Source organism: Crocodylus porosus, unplaced genomic scaffold, assembly GCF_001723895.1.
Source record: "Crocodylus porosus isolate Cpor-Errol unplaced genomic scaffold, CroPor_comp1, whole genome shotgun sequence".
Taxonomy (NCBI): Eukaryota; Metazoa; Chordata; order Crocodylia; family Crocodylidae; genus Crocodylus; species Crocodylus porosus.
Window position 1 is genome coordinate 37,604,410 of NW_017728915.1, and position 15,529 is coordinate 37,619,938.

Below are 15,529 nucleotides of genomic sequence, written 5' to 3' on the forward strand. Positions count from 1 at the left end.
TAATGATGGACAAATTGACATTCCAAGAGATTTCACGCAGAGATCAATCCAGACTATATTTGGTCACAAACCAAGGACAAACATTTTTCAGAAGCTAAGCCAAATTCACTACTGTTTTCATACCAGACAGCACAGCATCTAGTTGAGTTTATTCTTAATGGCACAAGGGCAGTTTTCCAACAAAGCTACTTTCTGCTTTGCCATCAGCACCACCATCTTATGGGGAATCATCAAGTACAGCAGAAATCTTTCAGTGCCACAAGCCCAACAACAGGATTCCTCACCACTCTCCAAGTTTTGCTGCTGGTATAAGAAGACAAACACAGAATGGCTAACATAGGATGCCCCCATGCCTCTGTAATCCTTAGCTGAATTTTTGGTTGTATGCGACTAGAGCAGGCATAAAAATGCGATGAGCTCTCAGCTTTGGTACCTGGCCCTGCAGAAGCAGCAGTGCAAACAAGAGAGTGCAGAGGTGACGTAGAAAGTTGAAGCAGCAGCCCCGTCTAAAGAGGAAGATGATTCAGTTTGGGGATTCTCATAAGCATATGAGGATTTACAGACAATACATATATCTTGTCTGTTCCACAGTCTTGGGGTTTAAGACCCCCATCCCCTATTAGCAGCCCCACCAAAAGTGATCATGCTTTTCAACTGCCAGCAAGCGTGGCAGTTGGGTAGGAATGAGGTAGAATTCTTTAGGTGGGCATGTCCGAAGCCAATTCAGACTTCACATTTTTAATCCTTCTAATTTTAATCCCCATCTGAAGATCAGTTTCAATCTCCAAATATCGTAATGGGGTATCCCTGCAGAGAACACATGGCAACACTCTAATCTTCAAGTAAGACAACATGGATAATGATGGCAAAGGCTGCCTATCCAAAAGGAAAGGCAATAACCTCCTAGCCAGATGGAGATGGCATGAGCAGACTAAGTTACTACTGTATTACAATAGTTGAGCAGCAGCTAGTCAGCTAGTGTCACTCCAAGCTGCAAATCCTAGTAAACAATGGCAGACTCACACCCTTAACCAAAGGGTTACATTATCTCCTCTCGCTGTTTCCTGAAATCCATCATCTCAGTCTTCAGCCAACAAAACTCTCATTCAATCCCCAATCTCAACTAGCCACTGGCCAAAGTGCTGAACTGCACCATCTGAGTTGAAAGAGAAACAAAGAGGGACATACAGATGAGTGTCATCCTAGCAAACACACTACACCCACCTTTGCCTGTATTAATTACCCCAACATCATTAGATGTTCACATAGCAAAAAGGGGGACAGAATAGCACCCTGAAGTATCCTGTACTTGTGAACTCTTTAGGAAGAGAGTGCAGACAAGTCAGCACCACCTTGTAAATTAACTGTATTGAAAGCAGCTTTTAAATAGGGTGACCAGTTTGGCCAGGACACTCCCAGATTCTGCAGGTCAGTCTGGCCAGAGGCAGAGCAGCATCATGAGCCAGACAAGTGGCTGGACAGGCATCACTGGTGCTGTGCAGAAGCAAGAGTGTGCCACGTGTGGGTGGGGGAGGCACCTGCTTCATCTACCTGCCTTGCTCCGGCACAGCAGCAGTGATGCCTGCCTGGCCAGCCTCCATGCCACTCTGCCTCCCTGCTGGAATCTGGTCCAGGATTTTTGAGCAACTGGCCTAGACTCACCTATGGAAACTGGAGTATCTCGGGGAAACCAGGGCATATGGCCACCCTACTTACAAAGGCCAATGTAAGCACACTGACCCAATCTTCACCCATCACCAGAAGATCAATGCTGAATGATCAAGTTAATGCAGTCTCTTTACCAAGGCCAGGCCTATACTCAGAATAGTAAGGGTGAAGGGGATCAAAGGCATCTGGATGGTGATAATTCTCTCACCACTGCATTTCTCTTTCTCTTCTAGACAAAAATTGTCATGTGATATTGGTTGGTACTTAGTTAGATGGTCAGCATCAAAACAGTGACTTCTTTAAGAGTAGTTGTACCAACTTCCTTTAAAGCCACAGGCAAGCGCTTACTCCCACCTCCCTCCCACAGGTTTCCTTCCTTGCAAGCTCAGGCTTGCCCCGAGCCATGTGTTGAATCAATCTTCAAAACCATAATTCCTCAACAAAAGGTGGGGCAGACAGCAACCAAGATGGCTTCAGATTTATCAGACCTTCTACAACCTGAGGATCAGGTGTCTGATAGTCTGGGAATAATATGGTGGATAAAAAGGATATTCTTTGTTTCCCAGACAACCATTGCATAAAACATTAAAAAATTCAGCTAATCATGGCCAATTCAAGACTTTTGCCACTAATTATGAAACAAGAGGGCTTGACTTGTCACAGACCATCTGTAAGTCAAAGTGACCTGTGAAAAAGTCAGAGGATGAGGTGCTTCTTAGACACCAACAGTAAAGGACAAAGTATGGAAGCATTCATCCATTCATGGGAGAAGTCCATCTGTGGAATGATTTTCTCTCTTGCAGCTTTCTAGTACCAAAAGATACAAAACTATCACAATTCTTACACTATGAAGGGAGGAAACAGCCTCAACAACAAAATACAAATAGTAGTGGCATTAATAAATGGACTAAACATATTAATCAAGGCAGTATAGATATATTTGGTATCTGCTTTGACAAGTAGTTACTTGGTACAATTTTCTAAGCCCTTAGCAGCTACTAGCTCTGGCTGAAAGTTTTTGCTGAAATCTGTTTTCTGGCACACCTCAAGAGATCTAGAGAAGCAACTTTCAAATCACAGTCTAGCCAGGAGGGTTATTTCTTAAGGAATGGATCTCTATGTTATAGATCTCCTCCCCTGCACTCTCGCTTTAATTGTGCCTTTTGTCAAAATTACGAGAAGATTATCACTTTGGACAAAAGCTAAATTAAGTAAATAGCAATGTTACTGTTCTCATTATACAGTATTCTATTTAGGGGTTATTATATACTGAACGAACACAAAATGGGAAAAAAATCCCTGAGGTGGTGATGGATCTGCCCCTTTTGAGTGCTCATAAAAAAAGGAGAGATATCTTCATGATCCATCTCTTAAAAATATATATATATATCTTCCTGAAACTTAATGTGCTACAACACATCCATGCAGAAATATATATATATAATGAAAAATACATTTAAAGTACAGACTTTGCTGTTCAGCGTTACAATAGATACATTTTTAAATGCAACAGAATTCAGAGTTTACGTTCATTTTCTCACCCCATGTTTCTTATACATTACAGTACACAAAAGATAAGGTGAGAATGGAAAGACTGACAGCTCCTGCAGTAGGCATGCAAAAGGCTAAGAACCAGTAGGCTAAAGTGTTTGGACCCATGCAAGCATGGCTGAGTTAAATATGGGAAGTGGTTAAATCTCTGAAGCTAGCTTTCATAACTGCTAGCTCTATTCTCCAGCGAGGATGCACAGCAGTTGATGTACTACACTAAGTCCTTTCATGAGAATTGCAGGATTTGTAAAAAGAAACTTAACTTGGTAAGCATTTTAGTAAAACAGTAATTATGTGTTCCTTTTCAGAATAACTAACCAGAACACAGAAGATAGATGATTTAATAGGAAAAAAAAACCATCTGCTGACGTAGACTGAAATAAAGCCAATACTAATGAATTAGCATAGTTTGCTATCTAATCTGTAACATGACTGCTTATGTAATTTTCCTGTAAACTCGGAAGGCATACTGTTTGCTTCGGGTTTTTCAGAAATAACTTCTTCTTAAGAACTTCATATTTCACATCAAAATTGAATATTTGATTTCCCTGCTACAGAAGTTAAGATCATAAATTTGGACAGAAAAATTACCAAGTGAAGAGTGGATAAGAGAGAAGAACACTGTTCTAAGTGGCACTATCTCCATGCCCAAGAGCTGTGTGCAGGAATACCTGATCTTTCTACTGATGGTCACAAATTGCCAGAGAGGAAGTGGAGAAGGAAACACTAAGGAGTGGGGGAAAAACATCAGAGCAATAGTTCTCAATCATTTTAGAATCAGGACACCTCTCCATAACTTTTTAAATGTGGCAAATATCCACAGTTGAGAACCACTGTTAATGCTGCCTTGCTTTACCCTCAGTGATTCTCAACTGGGCGACATACTGCCAAGCAAAACTGTCCTATGCATCTCACGCACAGTCACACTGGAAGGGTCAGAGGCGCAAGACTGAGTTCCTCACTCATTAGGGTGCTCCACTAAGCCTAAAGCAGGCAGGAACCCTTCCCAATCTGACCCTGCATGCTGTTTCCCAGAAACGGAGGCACACAAGGTAGGTGGAACCGTCTTACATGCCTCTGTTTCTGTGTAGAACAGGATGGAGGATGGGGGGCAGCCTGGAAGGCTGGAGCTCAACCAGGCTCTCCTGCCTGCTTTATGTGAAGCAGAACACCCTAACATACAAGTACATCTGTGTCACAGCCCTGTGCATTGGGTGATTTTACCTGGCTGCGGCAGTGCTGTCTGTCACAGCATCTCTGAGGGAGTCTCACAGCACCACACTTGAGGACCACTGCATTAGAGAACGATGATCCAATAACTTTTTACTCCAAGAATCCTATTTCCTCAAAGATTTCTTCTAAAGGCTTACCCTTAAACACAACTAATTTTCTCAACTTCCTTTCTCAAGCTATGCTGATAGTAATATTGAATAACTTTGTTCACCTTTTATTAAAGCTTTGGAGAACATTTAAATAGTAATCCTGTCTAATCTTTGATAAATGAGGAATCATCACATGGCAAACCTTATCTGGATGACTAGGTATTAGGAGTACTATTTTAATATATTCAGTGGGGGCCAATATTTTTGGCAGGTGGGCCACAATTAGCTCTGCACCCTCCCTGAGTGCCACTCCAATTCTTTCCCCACCTGATCAGCTACTCTACCTTCTGCCTTATTTGCTTCCGTACTGCCTTTTCCCTTCCCAATCTGCCACATGGCACACATAAAGGTGGCATTTGCCACTTGTGATGCAAGTTGGCCACCCCTGTTATGAAGGACAAATGGTTTATAGACTCTCCACAAATATATATTAAAAAAAGGTAGTTCAGTTGAGGCTCATAAGCTAACAATGCACATAAAACTCATCTAACTGCTCACAAAGGCCACCTAGGCACAATAATGCCCTGCACATTCATGTGGGAGATACAAGTTTATTTCTAAGTCTCTTGGTTTCCAGATCTGATAACTATACAAATGAACATATTACAGTGAGTTAAAAGGGGGAGAGACTTGCCAAGCTTTGCCTGCTTCACGGAAATTGTGCTTGTTCTTGCCTTCTGATAAATGAAACTTGCCCCACAATAGTTAACCCCTCGATGAAACAAAAGACCTAAGGTACAGTGGTTTAGCTACCACTTAATACAGGCACATGACAGCTGATGTACAGGAGGTCCTTGCCCCGTTATTTGTTCATTTATCCACACCTTTTATGCTAACCCAAAAGACAAAAAAAATTACCCTGATCAAACCTAACAGCTGCAGAGGAACAGCAGAACGGATCCACATCTTAGAAGCAGTTTATCCTTATCATGCCCACAGGTAGCTTCACAAGTGCGATACCGTGCTTTTAAATTCTAAATGTGTTAGTGCCCCGTCTACATTACGGCTATTGTAAAAACAGGGCTAACATGAAGGTGCCAGCATCATACTTAGAAAGTGAAGATGCAAGAGAAAAAAGATGCAACATTTATGTGTGTTGAAGTACAAACAAAGCCATGAACAGACTTGTAATTTGCATTGTCACCAGTATAATTCATAGCCACACATCTCTTGAGCAACAGCTCAAGCTAAGAGGGACTGGAGACAGAAGTGTGTTTCGAGGAAGTCACTACAACTAAACAAGATATCATCTACTTTTTTTAAACAGAGACTGTAGATATAAATAATACTGTTAGATAATAACAGTATTTACATATAAAGGAGAAAAGCTGGAATGGGGAAAGTCTGCCAATGTTTAAACATGAAATTTTCTAGTGTATCACTGCTTGTTTGTCTAAGTCTAGATCTTCCACTAAAAAAATAAGATGTTATATATGCACTGCAATCAAAACGTTGGAGTAAATAATCAACTTTTTAATAGTTACTGAAAAAAAACCTAATGGAGTTTGGATTTTTGCTGCTCCACAAATTTAAATGTAAAAACTCAGGCATGATGCATATATGCAAACTTGGCTTTGTACCAGACCAATATCTTTGTCTTTGCCATCTCAAAATAGTCCCTATATGTTACCTATGGGCAAAGTAATTCTTGATTCATCCTCCACTCTTCATTCCTTTTCCTAAAAGGAAACTTCCCAAAGAGAAAAGGTAAGTAAGATAGAGTATTTTGAGTTTCAAAATGGAGCTCATTTTAACCACCAAGTTGTCACCTAAAAATAAAGAACCTTACAACGGAAATGCTAACAACCCGTGCCTATGCCATTAGGCACAGCATTTCTATACTTAGCATCTCTTTTGTTCACCCAAGAAAGAGTCTCAGAATGATAAAAAACCCACCAAATTATACACTGCAGCACACTAAGAAAACAGAAGGGGATGTACAGCCACATACAGCATCTTTAATGGAAAAGTAGTTGCCATACATTTGCAGTAATTTGTGGAGGTCACTATCATGGACCAGAGTCCAACTGCAATAGAAAGATAGTCCCTGACCCCACTTAAGAATCACACCATCTTAATTTATGCAATTCAAATTAAAAAAAAAAGGATCTGTTCAAACAGAATCCTAGAGAAGTGGGGCTGGAAGGGACCTCCAGAGCTCACATCTAGTCCAACCCCCTGCCTGAGGCCAAACCATCCCTATCCAAGCCATAATCTAAACTACGTAAGATGACAACCCTGACAACGCAGACCCCACACCCTAACCTGCCACAGGACAAGCAGGGGGACCACAGCAGCCAACTTCCTGCTTCCGTGAAATGTTGTAAATATATGCTCAAGGATCCAGGCCCCCCTCTACAGAGGAAGGCAAAACCTCCATGCCAATTTGACCATGGGGTAAAATTCCTTCCTGATCCAAGTAAGGCAATCAGTCTGACCCCAAGTAGAGGGGCAAAACCTTCTAGCCACAAACCTGTGACTTTGGTCCCAGCAGGAATATTGGCACACCCCAGTCAAAGTTCCCAGCCCTGGCTGAAGGCAACACCCAATGCCCCTGGAAAGATTTAAAAACATCCTGACACACGTAGCAGAAAAGGGGGGAGAGGGCACAGTGTCAACCAAAGACTAGAGACATGGGAAATCCCCACAGCAAAACATAGGCATTGCTACACCCCCGATGTATGCCAAGTAGTGGCATGTGGAGACATTTTCCTCAGCACGTCAGGTGGAGTGCAAGGAAACTGCTTTAAAAAAAAAAAACCAAAAAACCAAAAAAACAACAACAACAATTTTTTTTTAAAGTTGCTGCTCCAGGCTCTCCGGAGCAGCCACAAGTCCCAGCGCAGCAGCAGGCACTGGGGCTGGAGTCAGGAAAACACAGGTAGGGATGCCTTCCGCATTCTGCTGACTCTGCCCCGCATCCCCGGGCTGTGCCTGGCCTGGCCCCTGGAGAGGAGCTGACACTGGGTGAGCCTGGGGCCTGGTACCCAGGCAGGGACTGTGGAGGGCAGCTGTGCTGGAGGCTCCTGGCCGACTCGGCCCCGACTACTGCCCACATCAGCTATTCCTGGGGCCTGGTGGGCTCCTGTGGCCAGGCCCTTGCATCTGGGCCAGCTCTGCCCTGCTTGTGCTGTGCCTGGCACACAGGGAAGCTGAACCTGGAGCCCCCTGAGCCCAGCATCCTGCCCTGGGCAGGTGGTGTCCCCTTGTGAGCAAGGCACCTGGGACCCATCCACGCGGAGCTGAGCAGACTGGGCTCCCTCATCTGTCTACAGTGGTTGGAGGAGCCCCGGGACAGCCCCCGCTTCCTGCCTGGCCCTCACTGCCACCTTCCCAAGGGCCTGCCTGGGATGGCTTGCCTGAAGCATCTCTCTATACATCTGCTTCTCCCCGTACTGCCCCAATCCTGCCCTGAGTGTGAAGTCCCAGCGCTCACCCTGCTTGGGTGGGACGGGATGTCCGTCTGCCCGAGCCCCAGCCAGACCCTCCCCGCTCCAGGACTGTTGCAGAGGCCTGGCAGCTGCTGCTGGGGTGTCGCTACCTCCCCCTGCCAGACACTGCCATGGACCAGCCAGCAGGCCCAAGCCACAGCCGGTAGCAGTGGGAGATGACACACATGCTTTCTCCTTTCGCTTTTTTTCCTTTCTTCTCTCCTCTCTTCCTTCTTTTTCCCCTTGTCTCCTACTTTCTTTTATTTCTTTCTTCCTTCTTTTTTTCCCCTCACTACTCTCTTTTTCTCTACCTTTTTGTCTCTTTTTTTCTGTTTTTCTTTAACTTTCTCTCTTCTCTTTTTCTCTTTTCTTTGCCTTTCCTTTTTTCCTCTCTCTCATCACAACATACTTAAAAAAAATACACCAGAACAAAAAGTTAGTATATGAAGTTTTTCATATTGTCACCAGGCTTAGAACTTTTAGAAAACCTGGTATTTACTGTTTAAAAAAAGTAACATTTATGATTATTAACTATATTAATATGCAATGCGTCTTGACATGTATCCTCCACCTCAGTTTTTGTTTTTCTGGCATGCCGGCACTCTGGCACCTTACAAGGTAGACACTTCGAGTTTTTTTTAGCACTCAGGCCAAAAACGTTGCCTACCCCTGACCTAGAATATCCCCAACCAGTGCCTGTCTAGCCTCTTCTTCAACACCTCCAGTGATGGACAGTTCACAACTTGCCTAGGCAATTTATTGAGAATAAGGACTCTGTTCATTACCTCTGAAGTTATGCACTGGAACCCTGGATAATTATTGCCAGGTCTCATTTTCCAGGGACGTGCAACACTTTTTCTGCACCATTTCAGTTAGACCTAGTTTAGAGACTGGTTCAGCTAAACCAGTGTAAATTCCTGTGGGGACACTCCGATTATATACGAGGAGAATCTTATTTCAATATTGCTTAAGTTGCCATTGAAAACCAATCTTAAAGGGGGGGGAAGGGGGAGGGGTGGGGAAATCAGTGAAACACTCACAAACACTTCTTAACGCCCAGTGATGTATGGACTAAAAGCCACCACAATTTATGTAGAAAGTCAAGTCCAAGGGAAAAAAAAAGAAAGAGACAGTATCATTTATTATAATAATATGATTTTTTTTGGCTCTTTCTATGAACTCACTATGGAATGTTCAGTCCAGTTTCCCAGTAAGCTTGATAGTAAATGACTAAATTAATTTCTCATGTTAACATTAATCTTGAACACCTCTGAGGTGGCGCAGTCACCATCTTTGGAGGTGTTCAAGACGAGGCTGAACAAGTACCTTGTTGAGCTTGTCTGAGCCCAATAACTTCATGCCCATGGCAGGGCACTGGACTTGATGATCTGGCAGGTCCCTTCTGGTCCTTCAATTCTATGATACTATGGGTAACATTGATTAAAATGAATGCTATCAGCGAGGCTACTTTACTGCTTGCAAATCCCATTCTATACATAAACTGATTTGTTTAAAACAAACAAAACACTGGTTAAAGCTTAGCCCATTTTGTGGGGACCTCTTGGAGGGAACCCCAAGAGATTTAGGATTACCATCCAGTAAAGTAGGGTAGCCCAACCAGGCGATCTCAATCTTTCAAAATGGAAATTCAATAACTACATATAATCTATGTTGACGGTGTGACTCTTTGTCCCTCCAACTGAGTAGATTGTACAGCAGTTCATGTACACCACACCGTAAGTAAGCAACTCACCCATTCTACCCTGCTAATAGCAATGTGGTAAACATCTAACACAAGAAATCAATCAGGTCTGGTCAAGAGGCCAACAAATGCACTGAAACCATAAGCTTCCCTCTGCTTGCAAAACTGGCACAAAACTAAAAAGTTGTTAGATATAAAAGTCACATTAGGACAACTACTACTCTTGTAGGACTCACGAGGTTTCTGGACCCAGCTTGCAACGTAAGATCAGAAGCAGTCTTACTTCCAAATTTTTCTACTGTGTTATTCCAGAAGTCCAAGTAAAATCGTGCCTTATGCTATATAATCTTGGAAGATATGTTGGGTACAGAAATTGAGGGTGAACTGCCCAGAGTCTTTGTTACCATTCATAAGACAGCAATTTGAAAAGGGCTACACAAATCCAGTATTGCATTACCAAGTGACTATGCAATTACAAGGAAATAAGAGGACAAATATACTATTTGGGGCCCTGATTCAGCAACTAACTCCACAGGGACCTCTACACTTGCGGAGAGTTACAATATCAGGGAGAATCCTCCAACATGAATCAGCTGGAAGAACACTACCTAATTCCCCCAAATGTTACTCAAGTAAGCAGCCTTATTTTACTGTTTGTTGGAAAGCCGTTACTGCATGGTGTTTCTTGGTCTTCATTCAAAAATCTCACTGCAGAAGTTACTGAGGTAGTTCAGTAACTTTCCCCCTAGCTGGACCTCTGTTGAGTGTCAGCAAAAACATTGCTCCCACCACTCAAAAAATCAACACAGGTGAAGCCAACGTTAACAACACACTTTCATCTTTAGCAAAAGGCATATTCTATATCTGTGGATATTTCCAGCAAAACCTGTGCATCACCAAGAAACATGGAACTAAATAACTTAGTCTTACGCTTACTTGTTATGCTGAATACAAGTTTTACTCAATGCAACTAGGTGACTGGACTCAATTCAGCAACCCACAAAACAAAATTATCTAGCAGCCTGAACATGCAGTCTCCTTCAAAACACAAATGGTTCCCACAGTCCTCTGCATATGAAGAGCTTACTATTTGGTGCCTACTGCCCATTCAGCCTTTACCCTCTTTGTAAACTTTCATTGCTTATACACTGTGACTATGCTCTTCTCCTCAGCTGTATAAACAGACCGCTGCAATAGGAAACAATATTAAAAATGATTACACAGAAGTCATTTGATATAGTGTGACAGTAATGGTGGTGAATTTGTGCTGGTAGAGACTTTTCATTATAACCACATTTTCAAAGGTTTATACCTCAAACCAAAATTACTCCTTTGTTCGTGGCTCAAAAACAGGGCTTAGGATTTGGGTTGTGTTTGTTTTCTGAAGCTTAATAAAGCTCTAACCACTTCTGAGTTTTCTGAGCATGAAAAAAAAATTATTAATACATAAAACTCTGCGCGTGTGCATGTGTGTGTGTGCGCGCGTGTTTGTGAGTGTCAGAAAGAGAGAGAGACAGACAGACACTACTAGTCTTGGATGAATCAAATGTGTTTTCATTTTAAAATACTAAATCTGCCATTCTCCACCCACAATTTAAGTATTCACAGAGTGCACTCAACTAGACAGACTCTAGAAGGCAGATCATCCGCTGTTTCTCTCCAATTTAAAACTATAATAATGAATGCAAAAAAAAAAAAGGTTTGATTTCACATGCATAAAAGAACAGAAATGTGGAGCTGGGTTTTCAGTTTGGCCTAACAACAACGCAATCACAGAAACATTATCATCCTACGTAAGAACAGCATATGCAGCGAGGCACAGGTTACATCTCTGTGGAAGCTAGAACCATGACTTTCACTGTATTCTACTTGCAAGAGTCATGCGATTCGCATAGATTTTTTTCAGCTAAATTTTTTGCAGCTCATAAAAATATGAACTCAATTATTAAAACTATTTCAAAGACAGTCAGCAAGAAATGAAACTTTCCAATTCCTGATTCAGCCCAATGTTTCATATAATTCTAGACTGGGAAAACTAAACCTTGACCAAAGAATACAGACATCAGTTTTAAGCATTGCTTTAGGAATCAGATGCGACAGAGCCACAGGTAATAGCAAACTGGCCCTTTAAGGGTTGCTAAGTTATTTAAAAAGACGCTCCCCCGCTATCTGGGGGACCATAACTACTGCATTCTGTTGGACAGCAAGTACTTTCCAAATAGTTCTTTGAAACTCAGGTTTGGAAAGATTTGTGCTAACTTCATCAAGCTAGCCAAGTGGAAGTAATGAATCTCCATGTGCACCTGGAAAAGGAATTTAAAAGGAACACTTTTCAATTATCAAGTAACTTCTTTGCACCTCTTCAAATAAATGAATGAAATGTAAAGAGTCAGGAATGCCCATGGCCCTTTGCAATTACCTTTCATACGAAATACAGGTCCCTGCAGACCTGCTCAGTTGGTCTGTATGGGTGCCTATACATGAGTGCAGAAGCTGCTCCAATGCGCTGGAATCCCAGTGTGTTGGAGCAAACTCCAGTAATCGAGTTGGCTGGTGCATGGCAATTATTGTGCTCCAGCAGCCTCCCACATCACATGTATTGGTATCCCCGTGCTTAAAAATGGCATCAGGGGCACTCAAACTAAAGCTTGTCACACGAGCTTTCACTATTACAGATTTTCCCTTTTTTAAGCCACAGGTACTGGAGATAAATCACTAGATTACATGAACTACACACACTGAATCAATAGCAGGGAAGTCTGGGGTAGCTGTTCTTCTGTAACTTTATAGTTTTAAGTTCACTTTTAAGATTAACCCAAGAAAGGGTGTGCTTGGAGTTCAGCATAGCATTCAATTAACTTAACACAACAGCACTGACATCAAATACCAAGCCAGCACAGCTCAAACTCTGGCAAGCCAGCTAGAGTAATAGGAAAGGGAGAAGCTACTCGCTCACTCTGGGGATGGCTGAGAGCACAGGGTTCTGGCTGGCTTCAGCCCCAATGCAGATTGTTTTCTCTTCATGTCTTCACCGACTTTTCCAGGTAATGCTGAGACAAACATTTCATGACATGACCCCTTAGTATCAGAACATGTAGCTCTGTAATGCTGCTAGTTAATTTTGCACATTTAAACATAGCTGGATTGAACAAGTTGTATTGTTTTTCCATACTCTACATCCAGCCATAGATCAAGGCCAACTTCTTGTTCTAAAAAGTAACAGAATTAACTATTTATGGACATGTGGATGTGACTGGGGATTGTCCCTTCCAGTGGTAGCAAGTCCAATACCCTGCATTCACAGTCAACCATTTATCTGAATTTTGTAATCTTCTCTTGAAAAGATAATAAAAATATATAGTGAAATAATGCTATTTCTGTACATTCCCAACAAACCAGAGGATTGTTAGGACATCAGAGATCAGTATTCTTCAATTTTTTTAAAAGTGACCCCTCTTCACTGTTTGTCTTCTGATACACAGTGAGAAGAGGACCACCCAAAAAAGAGTGAGCATTATGGCTAGTGGGGTGAATGGTAGGATGTATTATCCAGCCAACGCAGAACGCTTGGGACTCAATTAGACAAAACGTGTACACTATGAGCGAAGACCCAAAGAATACGCTTCAAGAACCGATCGTGTCCTTAAATTCCTTTAGTGCATGCATTTGATTCAGGTTGCATTTCCACTGAACTTTGGCATGATGTGAAGTCTGCTTTAGGAGACCACAGGTGAGAATGGAGGGAGACGGAAATAAAATTGTGGGTCACGGTTCAGCTTTCAATGTTGATCTTCTGAAGAACAGAAACTGAGAGAAGTTAAATATTTGTATGAAGGCTCCTCCTGTGGTTAATTATATCTTTCTATACTGTCCTGAAGTACTTCTCTCTATACTTCAGTAAATATATATTATATATCAACCCAAATACATATACATTGAAAATTGAACAGAGTAGTAATTTCACAACCTCTGCTCCTTGGTTCCCAATAGTTTGATATAAGGAACCAAAGTATTTGGGGGGGGAGGAAGAGGACACATACCCAGAGCCAAGTAAAGAGATTCTCATCCAAATTTTTCAAGCTAAGACCACAGTACCCAAAGGAACACACAACTAGAAGAAAGCTTGTTTTAAAAGGACCAAACCAATATGTACACTCCCATCTCAGGCAGAGAACCAACCTCTGCTTACTTGAACTCCAACCAATTTAGAGCACATTGACAATACAATTTTGTTTCTGATTTAGTTACAGGCCAGCTCTCCAACCCATTATGGCTATGGGGGAAAGCAGATTCACCAAAACTTCCCTGCCAAGCCACTTCCAACAAACCTAACTTCCATCCCAACCTCTCCAGAATACCACTCATTCCCTAGTTCATCATCCTTGTAGACAGGCAATGGCTTACATTTCCCGACCGACTTTCATGCTCAACTCCCTTTTAGGCTCTTTCACCCTAACAGTGAGACCAAGGCCATCCCAGCAGGAAGCTAACAGCAACCAGTACATGATAGCAGTGTTTCTCAACCCATGGGTTGCAACCCAAACATGAGTCACAGTTTCAAAGATGTTAGGGGCTGGAAAGGACCTAACAGATCATTGGGTCCAGGCCCCCTGGTCGCAAGAATACATGAAAGGGTTGTGAACAAACTTCAGAAATGGATCCACAAACTTTAAAAATGGAGTCTCCTTTCGAAGAGAAAAATGTGGGAAATGACAGCTTTCCCCTTGCAGCCCGGCCGTTCCTCTTGCCCCACACCCACGCCCTGCCCCACATTCTGGGGGGTGAGGGGCACTGGGTCAGGACTGGCCATCTATGCTTACAAATGGGTCCTGGTCCAAAAAGAGATTGAGAACCACAGCCTTGTAGCACAGCCTGTTGATCGGCTAGCAGCTGAATGAATTTCTGTTCTATGCGGGAAACATTTGGGGGCTGGAACCCAAGATCCACAAAGTCCCTTCCAGCCCCTAGCGATCTACGGATCATCCAAAGAAGCCTATGTCTATTCCTACCCATCTCGCACGCTAGCAACAGACTCCCGACAGGATTTGAACGATCACTTCCAACAACAAGGTTTACACGAAAGGAGATCGCAACGCTTATTACGAAGGTGCAGCTGCCTCCGGAGATATCTGCCGGACAGATTCCCTTGCACATCTTGCCGAGGGGAGCACAAGGACACAATACCCACCTTGTGGCAGCCGGGGTAGGTTGCCACAGTGTTGAGGGTGGAGGGGCCGGGGGTCTTGCTGGTGCTGGCCATGATGTTCTGGATCTGGGTGAGCTCCTTCCTCAGCACCTGCTTCTGGTGGAAGCTGAAGGCGGGGTGGTTGGAGGCCATGGTGAAGAGCAGCAGGAACTCATCCCCCGTACGCCCCTCATTGAGCTGCAGCCCATAGTTGTGGATGACCGAGTCAATGTGGGTGAGGGTGCGGAACAGCACGCCGGCTGCCTCGCGGTGCGCCGAGCCCAGCAGGGCCAGGGAAATCAGCAGCTTGCTGCGCACCACCTCATCCGTCAGGTTGGTGAGGTTGCCCAGGTCGGCTGGGTTGTTGGCCTTGATCTCCGAGTCGCGCAGCGAGTGGTAGTCCTTGCGTGCCAGGTCCTCCAGGCAGGCGCCCAGGAAGCGCAGCTCCAACGGGATGCACAGGTCCAGCAGACCGCACAGGAACTCCACGCGCTGCGGCGATGGCAGCTCCGAGAACCACCGGTACACGCCGTCCCGCTGCAGCCGCGGGCACCGCTTCTCCACCATGGCGCCGCCGCCCGGCCGGGCCACCACCCCTGCAGCTGGGTGC

At 43.6% G+C, this 15,529-nt stretch overlaps 1 protein-coding gene across 2 annotated transcripts in view; it reads right to left on the bottom strand.

Annotated features, from left to right (window-relative positions):
- Nucleotides 1–15,516, bottom strand: part of ZCCHC14 (zinc finger CCHC-type containing 14) — a 70,616-nt gene extending 55,100 nt beyond the window's left edge. For both annotated transcript variants that reach the window (XM_019535997.1, XM_019535996.1), the window contains exon 1: nucleotides 14,923–15,516. In XM_019535997.1, the coding sequence (XP_019391542.1) occupies nucleotides 14,923–15,486 (564 nt within the window). In that variant the 5' untranslated portion in view covers nucleotides 15,487–15,516. The remainder of the gene's footprint in view (nucleotides 1–14,922) is intronic.
- Between the last annotated feature and the right edge of the window lie 13 nt (nucleotides 15,517–15,529).